Source organism: Biomphalaria glabrata, chromosome 16 (assembly GCF_947242115.1).
Source record: "Biomphalaria glabrata chromosome 16, xgBioGlab47.1, whole genome shotgun sequence".
NCBI classification, from domain to species: Eukaryota; Metazoa; Mollusca; class Gastropoda; family Planorbidae; genus Biomphalaria; species Biomphalaria glabrata.
Genome location: NC_074726.1, coordinates 12,840,570 through 12,859,010, shown reverse-complemented (window position 1 = coordinate 12,859,010; position 18,441 = coordinate 12,840,570). Strand labels below are relative to the sequence as shown.

Genomic DNA, 18,441 nt, shown 5'->3' with positions numbered 1-18,441 from the left:
CGCGGGGCATATACGGCTAAATGTCTTAAAGTGAGAGTTTTAAAGAAAGTCTTTTTTTTTTAATAGTAAGTCGTATATCAATCAGCAAGTAAGAACACCATATCAGCCTCATCCTTTATTTGTGATTTGACCTCGGCGACTTCTACCCTGCATCTCCTGCAACATCTATAGCCACAGAAAGTTACACAAACTATAGGCCTAGTTGATTTGTTCTATAAGTCCTAACAATAAAGGAGATATGAATTAACAATAGATGTTTAAATAAGAAAAAAAAAAGACATATAAAATACCTTTGTTTGGGGGGGGGGGTGAGAGGTGGGAACAGAAACTATGAATTGGTTTTAGGCGCCCAGGTGAGACGTAAAAATCCGCGTGTCGCAAAGGTTTGAGCGATGATGTCACTGCATCCTATTAAGACATGACCCCGACACACACACAATCTTATCCAATAATTGTTCTCTAGTCATGTATTAGAGGCAAAGGTGACGATCTGTAGCAAATAAATACATAGATACATGACGAGGTGGTTAGTCTTCTGTCTACATTCTGATTAGTCTAGATCCGTAAAGTTTTCACTAAGTTTCAGTAGATACGGGTAACATACAGGTGAAAAAGTTTTACAACTTTTGAAGTGACAACCAACTGACACACCTACCTATATAGACTACAGGTAAACTATTGCAAAGTTAAATCAAAGCCAACTTCATAATCGAAATCAAAAGTTTGAACAATTTACCTGATCTAGAGCGTCACTGTGACTGTATCCACACAAGACCCTTAAGTGTCCAGAAGGATAATTACCATGTCACTAACACATCTGTACAACACATGTAAACAAATGTCTCTCGAACACAGAAGGCCATTACCTAGTGGGGCGCGTCGCTGTCACGGCGTTCGAAAAAAAATCCACTTCAACGGAAGGGTGGAGGGAGGGAAGAAAATGAATTATTTGGTCTACTTTTTTTTCTTTCGGTTCCCTCTCTCTCTCTCTTTCTCACGTTAAAGTCTCGTTCATCCACCTGGCCCCTCCCATCCCACACTAGGACCAGTCAATACGAGATGCGACGGGTGAGTGTTGCAGTGTGTCGCACTGTCTTTTCGAGAAGTCCGTTAACGAACAACATTGTGCTATGTTTGTATCCGTATACCAACTAGATCAGGTCTAGAGTCTTATACATTTGTCAAACTAGGGGCTGAAACAATCAATGATGCATACCAGGCAGCACTAGGGATCAATTTTTTTTTATGAGAGAAAAGGATGAAGTTGACAGTCCTGAATAGGGCACGAACTATGGGACATCCGATTGGACAACACCGTGGCAGTTTAGCCTCTAAACATCAGAATTGCGTCCACATTCGATATGCACTCATTCTAAAACAGCTCAGCACTTTAAGGGTTAAATCAATTGATTCACGTTTTGTTAGGTACAATAAATAATTGTGTAAGGTTTCAAATAACGTGCACAAAGAATGAATCAGACAAATAATTGTGTAAGGTTTCAAATAACGTGCACAAAGAATGAATCAGACAGAGAAACTGAGTGCGTTGATATAAGCTTTGTAAATGAATCAGACAGAGAAACAGAGTGCGTTGATATAAGCTTTGTAAATGAATCAGACAGAGAACAGAGTGCGTTGATATAAGCTTTGTAAATGAATCAGACAGAGAAACAGAGTGCGTTGATATAAGCTTTGTAATTGAATCAGACAGAGAAACAGAGTGCGTTGATATAAGCTTTGTAAATGAATCAGACAGAGAAACAGAGTGCGTTGATATAAGCTTTGTAAATGAATCAGACAGAGAAACAGAGTGCGTTGATATAAGCTTTGTAAAAAAATATGCCAGTTCTAAATACGTCAAAAGTAAGGACAGGGGAAGATTACGCCAAGAAGACTACAATTTTTCTTTGTTTCACATGAATGCATTTATTAGCGATAGAAGAGATCCCTTTGATAACGCATCGAAATTATTTTTTTTTTTAAATTGCAAAACAAAAAATGCTGAATCAGTTCTAATTTGATCTGATATTAAATAAATGTGTTTTTATGGCTTGGATTATGAACACGTCAGAGACAGAAGCACAAAGCCTAAGTTTCAAGAAAGTGGGTGACAGGTACAGAACAGTGCTACGCTTTATTCGTCTCTCAGTAGATCAAGCGTTTCTCAAACTGTGGAGCACACCCAGACAGCCTGACAATTTATGTGACAAGACGGAAAAATGTTATTGTATTTTGTTGTTGTTATTTTTGGAAATGTTCCACATGTTTCAGATGTTCCTTTAGATTTGAAGATAAGTTCATACTAGATCAAACCTTCCGCAGGTCGACGGGGGATAGCAGCGGGCAGGGTTCGAACTCGGATTTTCGAGACCCCAAACGACAGTTCAGAGGGCATACCGCGCGACCAGGAAGCACGACCAGGCAGCCACCCTTGTACAGTTATCAATCATGATTGAATGTTAACCAAGTAAAGTGACATTATTACAAATATTTCAAAAGAGTAAAGTATTTTAAGAAAGGCATGTCGTTTCATTGTATAAGGAGCTTCAAAAATGTATACCGTCAGCGACAATATCGACTTAAAACGTTTGGAAGAAAGCATTAACGTGATTCTTCTCAGATTTCTTGTGTCAGAATGGGTCGAAATTCTCCTCGTCTATGCTCACTACTTGTATGCGAAACAAAAATAAAAAGGTTCGCGGTAAGACTTCTCTGACTTGACACGAAGTTGATCTTACAATGATCACAGACGTACGTGCGTTAAATGTACCTCTAATTTCATTCGTATTATAGTATTGCCCAAGGCTGCCTCCTTTTTTTTTTTTTTATTAGGCTTAATTTGACCTGCGACTGTTTTTTTTTCTAGGATGAATAGTATGCTCTGATTGTAAGAGAATATTTGGCGCCGAGGCTCTGCTCGCTGCGGGAGATTACAGCGCTCACCACAGAGGCACATACCCCCTGCCCCCCCCCCCAGCTGGGAGGAGGGGGAAACCTGCTGCATCTCCAATATTATCACAATTATCTAGGAAACAAAAGACTAGATACAAAATGTTGGTTACGTCAATCTGGACTCCCCAACATAGTTTAAATATGGAGGCATAATAAAATAAAAAATTGTGTTATAACTTATTGATGTTTACGTTTATTTTTTTTTAAATTACATTCTTTAGTAGGTCGCCATTGGTGAAATGGGCGGAGCGGGGGGGGGCGCGAAGGAATTTGTTATTCATTTAGGAAAGGGGAAAGGGGGACCACGTGAACATTTTGAGAAACACTGCACTTGATATTTTAAACTTTTTTTTTTTCAAAATCATAGCAGCTTTTTCATTTGGGAGTTTAAAAAAAAGAGCTTAAAGTTACTGACCCGTCGAAATATGGATTTTTTCTCTATTGTGGGAGCCCCTTTCTTGTGGAGGGGCCTGGGCTGTAGCCCTGATCTGAGCGATAATAAAGTGTAAGAGTCCCGGAATCATGTAGGCACTACTTCATCTAGCTAAACTTCTACCCAAATCGTCAAAGCACTTTTACAAAGTTGGGGAATTTCCTACCAGGCTGTATGAAAGTAGATATCATTCAATGACCAAGCCCATGTTACGACAGTGTCTGGAATGTCTTACGATGAAATTTTAAACACAAACTACGCACACAGGGAACTTGTTTAGCATATTTACCTAAATGAGCGTATGTGTGTGTAGGTGTGCATGTGTAGGAGAGGGAACGATTGTTCAAGTTGAAATGACGGAGGAGGAACTGTACAGCTGAATATGAATGGATGTCACTTGAAAAAATGTCTTCCCACACCGCTGTTCGGCCGCTTGGTTTTGAATGAGATTTTCCTTGTCTTATTATATCAATATGATCGTCTGGTTTCTGAACTATTTGTAAAAAAGTTAAAATGTTGATAACAGGCTTGCCTTTTTTTTTACCATTTCTGCCAGTGAACCGAAGTGCTGCTAACAGCAGCTATTTGTATATTTCCTTACGCTGTATTTTGAAAAGCCGAACTATGTAGACTATTTGTAGATTTTCACCGATCAAAAAAAAAAAAAAAAATCGACAAACTTACAAGCTTTGTAGACAAAACTGGGTTCAACAAATATTTTCAAGGAAAGTCTAGACCAATTGTTCTCAAACTATGGGGGCCCGTCGAGCTGACAGGAGGTGTTTGCATGCTAAGGTGATCTTTTCTTTTTTTTTCAAGGAGAACATCTGTTTTGTATATATTGTTTAATAGATTCCTATTTCAGTATTAATTTTTAAAAAACGCTATAATAAACAAAGTTTAAGAAATTAAATTATTAAATAAAGTAACAAATATAATAATAAAGATATTTTTGACATATAGAATTTTGGCTGTATGCCTGGTCGAGTGACTTGGCTATCTGTCTAGGGGGCTCGAGGTTGAATATGTGCACTCTTAATGCTAGGAGAAATAGTGTTTTGTGCAGGGGGAATTAATTTCTGAAGCTCCGGCACGCAGGAAAACGCTTAGCTCCAGCGTTACACCCCAGACCTTGCTTTGGGTTGGGGGGGGGGGGTAGCTAACAGACAACGTCAAAACCTTAACTGGCCAGAAGGGGCAAATGTAATTTACTTGTGAATTGCATTAGTTGGTAAAGTTTGAGAAACACTGGTCTAGACGAATTGCTGCTTATTTTTAATTGTTTTTTTTCTTGTTGGTGTCCCATTGAGAGCGTTAAACAAGAGATCTAGACTAGAGTTAATAATATTTTGCAGATGTTTGCAAGGGTTCAGCTCCATTTAAAATGCGAGTATTGTACAAAACAACACGTAGACACTATACACGACATTTGTAAATTGTATCTTTGAAAGCAGAGGATACCGTGTTTTTCTGTTTTCACAGCTATATTCATTTTCTTTCAAAATAGATGTTTATTGAATTCAATCAGTTGCAATACCGAATGGATGATTTAAAGTGCTGTTGGGGAAAAACGATTCAAGAATCACTACCTAAAGTTACTGACTTTATTTATGAGTAGTAGCAGGAGGAGGTGGTGGAGTGAAGTCTAGCAAGATTAAAAATGCATAGTTCAGTTTTTATTTTTATGTCTTTGAAAGCAATGTCAAGTTGTGGAGGTTAATCCTAAATGTCACAAGAATTTCTCTCGAAAAATAAGTTGGAAAGTGAAAAAAAAAATATGTTACGTAGTTTGTGCAATGATCTGGCCGAACCAGAATGTCGAGTGTTGAAACCAGAGAGAGGTTCAGGTTTATGGGATGGAAATATGAGATGAAAGAATGTTGTACGAGGACTGTTCATGTGTACATCTACGTCTCCTGGTAAGACACTGCAAGTAGCTGGATAGTACTAGAGTTACAGTCACTGTTTGAAGTACAGTGACAGATGTAAGTCACAGGAGTGTGGTACTGATGACCAGGGGGGAAAGAGGGAGAGAGAGATGTTGTGTCACTATTTGATCTGTGAACGAGACAGGGAGGGGGAAACTGTTAGGTCATAGGTAAATGTGTTTGCAAGTGTGTTGGAGTAGTTTTGGGGAAATAGAAGAAATTAAAAAAAAAAAAAGGATTAAATATTTGAATCCCATTGTGACGTATGTTACAATCTGTCTTATATTTTTTTTTAAATATATAAAGAGGAGGAAGACATGGTGGTGTTGTAGTGCACTACAAGAGTATGTCCAGTGTGATGTTGTATGCACTAAATACTTCTCTATAAGTATTAGTCTGATGTATGTTGATGTTTTATATATCACTGTGTCAACTGTCTGATGAGGTGTTTACTTGAGGGGTGCACATATACGCTTTATTTAAGATGTATTATAGTTCAATGTGAGTATGTCTAATGAACTCTAAGATGCTCAGAAAGACACAAAGATAAAGGCACATTCCTTGTTCCATATGCTAGGACAAATTTGTACAAATACTCATTCTTCCCTAGTGCTACTAGAGCATGGAATGGGTTGCCTGAGCTAGCCCGGAAAACCAGTGACTTGGCAGAATTGGGGTCATTGGTTAACATGCATGACTAGATGCATGACGCACAGGACGTAATCATCTTCTTTTTGAGGTAACGTCTGTATTTTTAAGATAATGTCGTAAAACAAGTGTCAGTATATGTCTAAAGTGTAATGTATTATATAATAGTAAATGCTAGCCAGTGCCCAATGCATGGTGATGTTTTGTTTAATGCATGGTGATGTTTTATACTTCTGATCCTCTGTAATGTCCTCTGTATAATGCTGAATTATGGTTCACTACAAGTACATTTTAAAGGTATGATGAAGTATTATAATTCACAGCTACTTTATGTCTAACATATGCTGTTTTTATTTTAATTCAGTTTAAGCATATGTCTAATGTATTGTATAACACTTCAGTAATAGTATATGTCTAATGAATTGTATAACACTTCAGTGAAAGTATATGTTTAATGGATGAACATTAAGACATTCAAAATTCAAAGGAAAGGTTGGGCATTCGTAATGATTACTAGGAAGGACGACACACCGACATATACCTAAAAAAGATACATGCATATTCCTACAATGAAAGCACAGCCTGTGGCCTAGACCTAAATACACACCAGAAAGCAACAAACTAAAATCGATCTATCTATCAAAACTATTCCCTTCGCATGTCCAGGTGTAAGCAAGCCCCATCGTTTAAATGTCACCACAACATGAAGATCTACCTCTTCTTCACCCTCACCTATTTCTTCCGCAGATGTCCTCATAAACTCAGGTGACGCAGAAAGGCTTAGGGACAAGGCGCTCTTTTTCTACTATAAACACTCAAGCTTTATTATATATTAAACCCGAACTCATTCACCTCATAACATGACAAAAAGTTGTCTATTATAAGATTCAATACTGATGGACTCATCTATTAAGTAACAAAAACTCTTTTGTTATTAGCTTTTGAATACATATTAATTATTACCCATAGTTCAACATTTTGAGCTTTATTTTATTATCAGCTACATAATTTTAGCCCCGCTGAAGTAGGCCTATATATCCTTTAGACAATAGCATGTATCGATTGTAATAATTATATTGTATGGTAACAGATGCTGTCAACGAATAGCAGTGAATAGCCATTAAATAAATTATAAAAGGAGTTTAGATAAATAAACTTATATTGATGATGTAGTCTGCAGGACACAAAAAAATTAAATAGTCTACTGTCACAAAGACTGCGGCACATCACTTGAGACCTCATAGAAAAGTTACCACCGAAAATAGAACTTCAATAGATAAAGGCCAAGAGGACAATAGATTTGTCACGAGTTATTTGTGACAAGCTATGTAGGTCAAAGCTGGGTCTGTGTATCTATGTAAACTACTGCAAAGTAAGTAACGCAGAAGAATCATTAAGAACAAGGTAATTGTTTATTCTACAGTTAGTAGGCTACTAGGCTAGAACTAGAAACTACAACCATGCAACTAAAATACAAATCACCATAATATAGGCCACTGGAGGCTGAGCCACCACCAAGTTGTCATAGCGTGTTCTATCACTTCTATCACGAAACAAGATCCATGAAATACATCCAACATTCAAATCATTCACATTTTAAGATACAATATACACAAAAAGACTGGTGCAAATGTTTACATTGTTCAAATATTTCTTTAATCGGTTGAATGAGGGAAGTAAAATTGTACATCTGGATATTTCAAGACTGCATTCAGATCTCTGACGTAGCACACCTGAATACAACACGTCCACTTGGGACGTCCACTTCTACATTAAATGGTGTAATGGTTTTATTTTATTTGACCAATAATTTCAAATCCGCTTGGCGATAACTCGAATATTTTAAATAAAATTGATAATTTTTCTGATTAGAGCTGACATTGATAGCCCCCCCCCCCCCCAATTTCCTGTCCATCTAGAGACCCTCAAGTCAACACAAAATGAAATTCTACTATCTACAACATCGAACAGAAATAACTTACCAGGAAAAGGAGTCAGGCCAAATGTATCAGCTGGTGTATGAAATGAAATCAGATAGAAATGAGTACAACTGGCAACATTGACCAAAAACAAACTCACAACATGTAAGTCACAAAAAAACATAAGCAGGTCACATACGAATATAATCAAGTCACATACAAACATAATCACGTCACATAGAAATATAATTAGGTCCCATACAAATACATCTAGGATGAATGCATGTATAATAATGGTCGTTTGTCCATATAAGCACAATATACATGTGCATCTATTGAAGGTACAGCCTTTTGAACTTAAGTGGTAAACTTGTTTTGTTTTTTGCACACGTCGTAATCTGATTGTGTCTGAGTGTTGGTTTATGATCTTTTTTAAGAAAAAAATTATAAACCAGTAAAGCTGTTTACAAATCAATTTAAATTTCTCTTAGTTGATCAAAGGCTTGAAAATGTTATGATAAAATGAAATGAGTTTATTAGATGTTAAAATGGGTGCCAAACTTTGTCATACTTATACATATTTTTCATTCAATTCCTCCTATTAATCACACTTTCGTCATAGTACAAAATTAGAATAATTTATTTTGACAATTTTTCATTATCCTATCGAGCTGAAATTTTATACATAAACTCGTGCTGGGTGACAACACATTTTATTACTAATTTCAGAAAGATCACTTTATTAATTATTAAATTAATCATTTTTGTTTTATCTACCTATAAAGCCTAGTATTTTATGTCTGGAATCAAAGGGAACTAACAATTATATTAATGTTTTTTTTTCTTATTACTGTAAGGGTAAGACACAATCTTTCTTTTATTTTATTTGAAAATAAAGTAGGAAACTATTTATATATTTTTATGTGTTTTTTTTTTTAAATGATTCTTTTTTAGGGCAATCATGACTCCTTGAGTTCGCCTCACTCGAGGAAAAAAGAGAGATTGGTTAACACTGTGTTGTAGTTCTTTCCTTCTCATTTAGAGAAAAAAAGATAGGGAACATATCAGGATTCCGTCCCAGCTCTCAAGATGATTGGCTTCGACTCCTTATGGCGTTATCATCTTCCAGTACACTGAGAATAGATCTTGCTCCTCTACCACCACACGGTATATCTAAAAATGAATTATTTATATTTTTAAAAATATAACTTTTTTTTTCAATCCAATATTGCGTCTTTTGCACTGGGTCGCAATGACATTCATGGCACAAACATTAGTCGCTGTGTATGTGTTAAAGTCAGTTGATGTAATATTACCTGGATGTAACACGACACGACCAAGTAAATATCTATTACACAAGCTAATAATAGGGTAAATCAGGTCATATCGTTTGCTGTTAAATGTCTGAATGTATACGAATCTGTATTTTATTGAAAGGTAATAGTCGACCTCCATTCCACAATAAATGCTTTCTTAAATGTTATGCAGAAGTGATACTTTTCAAATACTTCATCTGCACTACTCTGTTCCCCATCATTATCCGAAAGCACAAAAGAAAGTTTGGGTAGCTGTCTTTGCAAATTTGATCTATCTTGAATTGCTTTTCAGCTGACTGTGCCCTTGTCAATTAGTGGCGTCTTTTTATGATCATTTTACTTGAAGTGTGCAACTTAGCACTTGTGAAGTTCCCGAGTCTTTGGAATCGTGCGTACTTGGTCAGCCCTCAATCTTCTGTCTTGACTAACCCTCTCTTGCTTGGCTTCAGCACTAAGACGCGACAGTAACCTTACTTAATATGTACAAAGACATAACATAGACACTGTTCCAATAATTTTGTTGATTTATTTTTTAAGCGAGATCTAGTGCATCGTAAATAGTAAGACATAAACTTCTTTTTTTTAAATCGAGTTATCTTCTGATAAATCCTTAACTGTTTGCGTTTCAATTGTACATTCATTACTAGAAAAAAAAATAGCTTTAAATGAATACAGACGTTGATTATCATTTATTTGTCTAGTTAACTTTTTTTTATTGAGTCCTTATGTTTATTTAATTCCAAGTCTTGATCTGCCGCTAAATTACTATTCATGTTTTACGTTTTATAATTTAACTATCAAGGTGTATCTAAAAATTGTTCGCTTATTTATCTATATCTATATGTGTGTAGGTGGTTTATACAAGATTATATTAAAATATTGTTTGACTGACGCTAGACAGAACTAAAATATTTTTTATCTAAACCTGAAAAAAAAAATTAATGGAACAATATACAGTATTATTCAAATGATTAGTTATAAATATAGTCTACCTATCAACATGCACCAATATGTTACCTATATATTACCAGGTAATTAAATGTTGACATGTTAGTGAATTAGCCTGGAAATTATTTAGTGTTTATTATTTACTTGAATATATATTTTTTTTTAGATCAACAGTTCAAGATTGTTCAACTGCACTGCTTCTGACACCAAAATTGTCATACTATGGTACTGTTTGAAATTCTCTTTCTTTCTGTAAATCAATTAAAGTAAAATCGCTAATATGGTTATTAACACAAAACTTACCGTGATCAAAGCCGATGAACCAAGTGGCGTAATTGGCCCCCTCTTTGCGCCCTCGAATCATTTCCACGCTTGGCTAAATAAGATCATTGCTAGCGATGAGCATTCTCGCCGTTAAAACAGTTGCACGAGATATTGTTAGACTCCAGTGGACCACATCAGAATCGTTCAATCCGTTCGACTGTCACAATGTCACCAAAAAAAACAAATATTGGCGATCGATAATCCACTTTTGAACAAGAGTTGTTTTGTTTTTTTTTACAATGTTAACGACAAAAAGTCTCCATTGTACTAGTCATTATGACATTTTGAGAACCTTTAGTTGACACTATTTATAAGTGTTCATGGCATCTGTGCCACACGTGAAATCCGTTGTTTAATGCAAACGTCCTTTTATAGTACTGCTTTATAAAATGATAAATAAATTTTAAAATATATATATATATATATACTGATGCTACGTGTGTGTAAAAAGGCCAAAACATGAACAGGACTATCTAACAGAATGGAGAAACCTGATCAAGCAATATTTCAAGTCTTGCCATTCTCCTGTATAGATCTAGAATCCAGCAGTAAAAGAGAGAAAGCATATGTAAAGAAACAAAGACTCGCATTTATGGGAAAATCCCGTCTAAAAATACACTTCACAAAGAAAGACTACTCAAACGTGCACCGTTTACTAGAGTGAAATCATTCAATTATCCAAAGAATTAAGCCCCTTGCTTCCAGCAGATCAAACAACATTAGCATCTGGCATTCACAAAAGGTTAAAAGAGCTAAGCATATCAGGGCGAGGTAAGAGATGAATAGGGGAGGGGGCGGGGAAACGCATTCATGGCGCATATTTGGAACATCAAGATAAAAAAAAAAAAAAAGCAAATCGAGCAGGTTCAATGTCTATCCCCAGGCAATGGCGTGTTTGGAAAATGTTCAGTACTTTTTTTTTAAGATAGACTACCTCTCACACAAATTTACCTGTAACCTGTAATATGCTGAACATTTTACAATATCGTAGAGAATGTATGTTATAAATAAGATCGCTCATTGTTATACACAGAACGTTGGCATGAGTTTTAAAATGCACGCAAAGTGTTACAACCTACACTAAATATTATACAAGATATTCCAAATGATGCTAGTAAGACTCATCGGACAACAAACAAACCGCACTTGGACATTGCTAAGAAAGCTATGCAGATTTTAAGCATAAAACAACACCCTCTGGATCATGATTTTAATTATTTTACCATCACAAAGAAGACATAAGACATCGATCACAATAACACATAGACACAAGAGCTCTTTTGCTCCTTTGACAATTGAATCATTGAACAAAATGTAACTTACAGTTGTAAATTTCATCAAATGTAATGTTAAAGAGAAACTGGGGTATGAAAATGTAAACTTATTGTTGTAAATTTCACGTGTAATGTTAAAAAGAAACTGGGGTTATGAACGTATGTTTGCGTGATATCATACACAATGTTTGCTCTAATAATGTAGTTATTTCTAATGCACAATCGTAAAACACTTTTCCTCACAGATAATAAAGACTACTATTAATAATATATAGCTCATCCTTCGCGATCGAAGATGAGCACATTTCTCATTTCCTATAGACTAGAAGATGACTGTATTATGACAACAAGATTTCCTTTAAAGCTTGAAATTGGACAATCAGTAATTATATGGGTCCACGTGTGTATCTCTCCATGGCTGAGTGACATACACTTCAAGGTTACCTAATTTAAGGGGCGGGGGTGGGGGTGGGGGGGGCTCGTAAAAAAATATAACCCAATGTAGATCATGAATTTTTATCTTAAGATTTGACTTAAGATCAGTTGTCTGTTCAGTTATATGTTCTAACGTAGCATGCTATATGAGCATATTATGAGAAAATAGAAGTTAAGAAGTTTTTGTTTGTTTTCAAATATTTCTTCTAAACTGTTATTGCAAGAATAAATATTGCTGTTTTTATATTAAAATTACCTTCATTATGGTCTAGCTCCCTTCAATATTGATGCAACTCAAACACTTTGTACATAGACAATATGGCTGCTTACTTAACATCATCTGCCCTATAGACCGCATGGTCTGGATAGGGAATTTACTTTCTTTTTCTTACTACTTTTACGAAAGAGCTTTCCATATTTATAACAGTATTTAAACCAGTACTACCCAATGTAATAAAGGAGGATGAGATGCAAGTATCAAATGTCGCAGTACATTGAAATGATAGAATTATAATGTATAAAATACAGGTACATAAAATTATTTTTTAAAAAAGGTGTTAAAACATAGTATTGTCATGAACTCACTCTGATACAAATTTAGTACACGTTATTTCTCCCACTTCCCATTCTCGGAACAAGTTGAAACTTAGCACAATTATTCATTGTCGCTAACAACACACGAATTAATTAAAAAAAAACAATTAATTAATTTTTTTATTTAGAAAAAAAGGTAAATAAATCTTACTGTATTGAGACATATGGCTGTAAATGTGCCATTCTTTCCCTTAATTTATCATTTTTGTTTTATTATGATTGTTTTTAAATATAATGTAAGGCGAATGACACTTAGGCCTATATTGTAAAAATGAAACATTTTCCAAAAAAGTTTTTAAAGTATCACGAGAGTCGGAGAATGCTATGCGACTCAGAAAGTGAAAGAAAAACATCGAAGTACAAAGCCGCTATGATAGCTCGGGCCATAAAAAAAAAGTATAATAATATAATGTTACATTATTTGACAAAAATTTGGTTAAAAATTAAGGCCTCTGAACATGTCTTCATAGAGCAGGCTCATGCAAAGTGAAAATACTTCGGCGAGAATAAATGTCCAGACATCTGAGCACTACTGTCCACCAGGGAAAGAGTTAAACAAATACACAATTTACATATAGGCACGGCCGAGATGGGTGGCAGGGCGACTGATAATGGCAAAGTCAAGGGTAAGATTCCCGATCAAACAAACCCTGATTTCAACCAGAGTTTCGGAGGTATCTACTCTTAACTCGAGTTCACCCAGCAATAAATCTCACAAGATGGCGAAGTGAAAAGCTGACCACATTTTATTATTTTATGACCGGAATCAAAGTAATTAACTCTTTCTCTCCGTCAATATTTTCCATGTTCCGATGGAATTATTCATTTTGCTCATTTGTGTTTCACTACTAAACTTCAATAATTTTTTTGTATGCAATCAGGAAATTTTATATAAGGTATGTAATTATAGAAGAATGTATGCTCTTTTTATATAACACAAATTAAAGTTTATAAAACCAAAAATTAATTTACTTTGATGGGGTCAAATCAACGTTGTGATCGTCAGTTAGGAGTGAAAGAGTTAAAGAATTTCTCTGCTGTCTCTCTTAACAGGTACATTTCTGATGCAGTTATTTTGGATTTATCTTTAAAAATGTGGGGTGCTGGTCAAATAGCCACTTTTAGGCTCACAGCAATCTACCAGGGTTATGAGACACTAATAGCGAGGCATATATAATAGCAAACATATAAAATAATTACAAGTATAAACATCTCCTTAAATCTAACTCGTCTATAAGGAGTGGACGAGGATGTTTATTCACACAATGGAAACATACTCATAGTGTTCCGACTCCAGTCTGAGTCTTCTCTACTTTTTCACACATAGGCGGAACTCTTCAACACTCCAAATATTGTGTTCTACAGTGCTTTTGTTGTAAACAAAAAAATTTAAAAAAAATAGGTGCCTGTACTAAGTGATTAGGTGTCGGTACTCAGTAGTTGATTGTCTAACTTTTATCAACTAACAATTAATAATATACGTTAAAATACAAGAAAAGTAACAATTTTTTTTCAAAAAGGTGCCGGCCCGCCGTACCGGTAAGTACCATCACAAAAAAAGCCCTGGTGTTCTAGTTACAGTCTAATAGAGTTCATAAGATGGTGCGCACCTTCTGCATTTTGAATGCGGCCCGGAGTCAAAACAGTAGAAATAGAGTGCCGCGTAGTATCGTTACACATGCTTAAAAAAAAAAAGATTGTATTTTTTAAAGTTTTGACCTTCCATTCCACCTTTTTAACCACGGTACAGGCCGCGTGTCAACTGCTGTCACACCGCCAGTCTGCTCGTAAAGTCAAGTGGAGTATTCTCTTATCTACAAGAAATAGTTCAACATGGACTGCCGGGCTTAGAAAGCTGACAACACTAAAGCTTGTCTCATCTTCATGATTGCTATTGGCACTACCTCGTACAAATCACTCATGGATTTGATCGCGATGTACTATTATATTCACGCTCTTCACTAAATATAATGTGATCATTTTTAAACCGAATCACTCCCTGGCGTGAGTTGTTTTTTTATAGAGCCGTGTAGCTGATTATGATCAAAGTAAATACATCAAGACCTAACAGAATCTTATGATAACATAGTTTTATTCCTAACGGCTACTCATTTATTCTTCTTCGTTTTTATTGTTAAGTTGGAGGATTCAGACAACAAGGCCCAGTACTCAGAAATTACTTTCAGATTATGTAATTCTCCAAATAGTTTGTCTTCTTAACTCTTTCTCACCGCAATTATTTTCCACGTTGCGATGAAATTATTCCTTTTTCTCATTTGTGTTATGATTAAAATTCAATAAATTTTGTGTATGAAATCAAAAAATGTTATAATTAGTGTATAATTATAGAATAATGTATGCTCATTTTATGTAACACAAATTAGAGTTTATAAAACCAAAAAAAATAATTTAATTTAATATACTAAAACTTACATTAGTATCGGCAGTTAGGAGAGAAAGACTTAATAGGTGTTCTTGTTCAAGCCTATTGATGGTTTGATAATAAATAAGCAAAGAAAAAAATGTTTATTAGCATTTCATTGTTATCTGAAAAGAAGGAAAACTGAATTTAACCCTCTGCTGCCTGGCGGCTATATACAAACATGGGAAAGGTTGAGGAAAAATCAGTAGCGACGACCTTAGGCAGCTTGCAGCCCAGGTAGAACCGGCGACGCCGCTGATCCCAAACTGTATCAGCTCTGCGTGGAGAGAGCGGGAGAACTGCAGTGTGGGCGACATCGTTCTGACCATAGCTAGTGCCCAGGCATTCATCTCATTTCTATGATCTTTAGCGACAGAAGGAGGCCATAGATAAAGGACACAATGAGACGGCCTGATAGTTTACACTTTTCAAGCATACACGTGTCTGATTAATGCAGTGCTAGTTGAAACGAAGTGGTCACGTGGTAGTATCGTGTGAATAATAAGTATCAATAAAAAAAAAACATTCCGTGTATTCGAATACTGATTTCCCGAAATTTGGGCGATTGCTCACCTCGCAATTCAGAAACGTTTCAGGGTTCAACCTGAATTAGCGGGTAGATGAAATCAGTTGGGGAAAGTCGGAACAGTTTGTTTATTGGGCTTACCACACTACACCCTTGTAAGCCAACGAAACTTTTGAACTGTTTATTTTATCTGCCCCAGAGACATTTAAGGCTCGAAAAAAAAAGGCCAAAAAGTAATCCTTCTGTGTATACTACAGAACTGGAGTTTGACAAATTAAAGTGCGCATCAGGGAAAATAAAGGGGATTCCCCTGATGTCAGGCAAAGTTTGAACATGTCGATGAACAGGTTCAGCTGTTGAGAAACTATAAATAGCTCACTAAGTTTGTTTTACCGAAACAAGAATAAGTATCAATGTTTATCTAGTTTCTAAGTTTGTTTTTCCTTATTCTAGGACATTCTAGGCATTGGTGTTTATTTTTAGATCGGCGTTTCTAAATTTATTTATTTTTTTAATGGTTTGCTATTGACACTATTTCCTAGGATGGTCTGCCGCTGAGTATAAACAATATACGAGTGGTCTGCGAGGAGTAACTCTTCGTTTGGTTGACAGCTAGTACTCTACTTATGTCCCTTTGACTAGCTAGATCCCTGTCTATTCTCCTCCAGAGTGGGTTCAAGATAAAACTTGGTCACAGCTATCTGACAAATCAGCAGGAGGGATTCGATGAAAATAATTGGAAAATGACTGATTGTTCAATCAATATGACAAGATCGTTCCCGGCAGCCTAGTCAGCGTGCACATAGTTAATAGCACCGTTTCCATCTCCGACTATATTTTAACAGAGCAGGAAAAAGTAACAGGAAAATGTAACAATTTGCAGAACTGTCTCAGATATCATATCTATAACAAATCTTATACTTCAAAGATGATAAGTCTTTAGTGTTATATATGTATGTACAAATCCCGCTATTACCACCCTATCCCCTGCCGCAGGTGGTATAAGCAAAGCGTTCTAGAAGCAAATATCCTGCTTAGTTTAGGCAAACATAGTCAAAAGTTGTGGAAATCATGAGAATGTTATACAAACTGGTGCAACTAAATAGAAAAAAAAAAAAAAATTTAAATTTAAAAAATAGTTGGATAGCTACTGGCAATTCAACCTTTTTAGAACCGTAAATAATTTTTTTTTAAATTAGAGCAAACCTTTCAGAGCTTGCTCTCTATAGGGCAGAGCTGTGGGATAGTTTGTCTGCAGAGTCACTTGACCTGTATGGGAGATTAAAGGCACTACGCCTAACAGCAGAGTTCCTCGCCAAGGCTCTACGGGAGGACTAAACCAGTCTTGTTACCAATTGGAGTTCATCTCTATAGGACAGAGGATGTAAAGGTTACCTGCTTTCGTCATCGATTGTTAACAAGGGTGTAATGTGGCAAACACAACAACCAATCACCTTTGCTTTCCCTAACTAATGACATGTACCCATAAGAGTTGTAGAGACTCAGGGGAATCTCTAAAATCCCGAAATTAAAAATCCCAGTCTTCACCAAGGTTCCAACCCAAGACCCTTAGTTTCGGAAGACAAGCACTTTACCACTCAGCCCCTTGACAAACTTCCACTACAGCCCATCATAACCAACACCCTGTACGGCAGTGCTGAACAACTCCAATTGACATAAAAAAATATTCTTAAATCTACTTGGATAGCACTGCCGTGTATATATGCACATGTTTGTATCAAGATGCACTATAAAAAGGAAGTTTGTGAACCACTGAATTCAGTGCACTTTGAAATATAAGATGGGGGATCCAAATCTATCTGCAGCACTGACTACGTTTGCTGAGTAAACAAGGCGCCCAGTGCACCTAGGCCCACAAATTAAGTATTTCTTAATTAACATCTGCATACCACCTACGTCACTGTGTTGACACGCAAACATGGTGACGTGAATCGGAATCACTCGTTAATACCTCGAGATGTTTGGAGGACGAGACACGCGAGGAACATCCTCCTCTGGGATGAAGGGGAAACTCATGGACAGGTCTACCAGGGCTTCTCAAAATTGTGTTATCATGTCACAAAATCAATGCTCGGTAAAAAAAAATGTATATATCAATAAGATTACGTGTTAAGGAAGACAAACACACAGTCAAAAGATGTGTTTGGGAAAGAGATGTAGTAAGATAAACAGACAGACAGACAGACAGACAGACAGACAGACAGACAGACAGATAGATAGATAGATAGATAGATAGATAGATAGATAGATAGATAGATAGATAGATAGATAGATAGATAGATAGATAGATAGATAGATAGATAGATAGATAGATACCGCAGACTGTAGCTGAGTGATTGCAATCAATACAAATTGTCATTTGGTAAATTATTTCTTGCCTAACCAAAAGTCTTACTTCCTAAAATCCTTCCTAAACTCCTTTCTTAACCTAATTGTATCAACAGTTTTTACTTTATTTCCGATTCGAGAGGTTTCTATTTGAAAACCACTTTTTATAAAAAGGAAAACGGCTTTTATCGGGGTCCATCAGTCAATAAGTATCAAGCTTCATCTTAAATACTTTTATAATCTAGTACGGAAATTAGGTTCAATTTCGTGTTAACAGTGTGTGCTCATTCTTCTCGTTATTTCTACTTGGAGAATTAAAGTGTTGTTTTTTTTTGTAATAGTATGTCTTCATCAATAGAAATATCTCCAGCCA

General features: G+C 35.8%; 1 protein-coding gene across 9 annotated transcripts in view; it reads right to left on the bottom strand.

The window, feature by feature from the left end:
* The window catches only part of LOC106070904 (uncharacterized), a 101,165-nt gene that overhangs the window by 33,041 nt on the left and 49,683 nt on the right, over positions 1 to 18,441 (bottom strand). For 2 of the 9 annotated variants that reach the window (XM_056013554.1, XM_056013556.1), the window contains exons 2-3: positions 10,448 to 10,845; positions 7,944 to 7,973 (exon numbers count right to left, since the gene is read on the bottom strand). The exons of 5 other annotated variants lie outside the window; for them this stretch is intronic. In XM_056013554.1, the coding sequence (XP_055869529.1) occupies positions 7,944 to 7,973; positions 10,448 to 10,508 (91 nt within the window). In that variant the 5' untranslated portion in view covers positions 10,509 to 10,845. Of the gene's footprint in view, positions 1 to 7,943; positions 7,974 to 10,447; positions 10,849 to 18,441 lie in introns of all 9 variants that reach the window. 2 more of the 9 variants (XM_056013555.1, XM_056013557.1) reach the window with 2 other exon arrangements.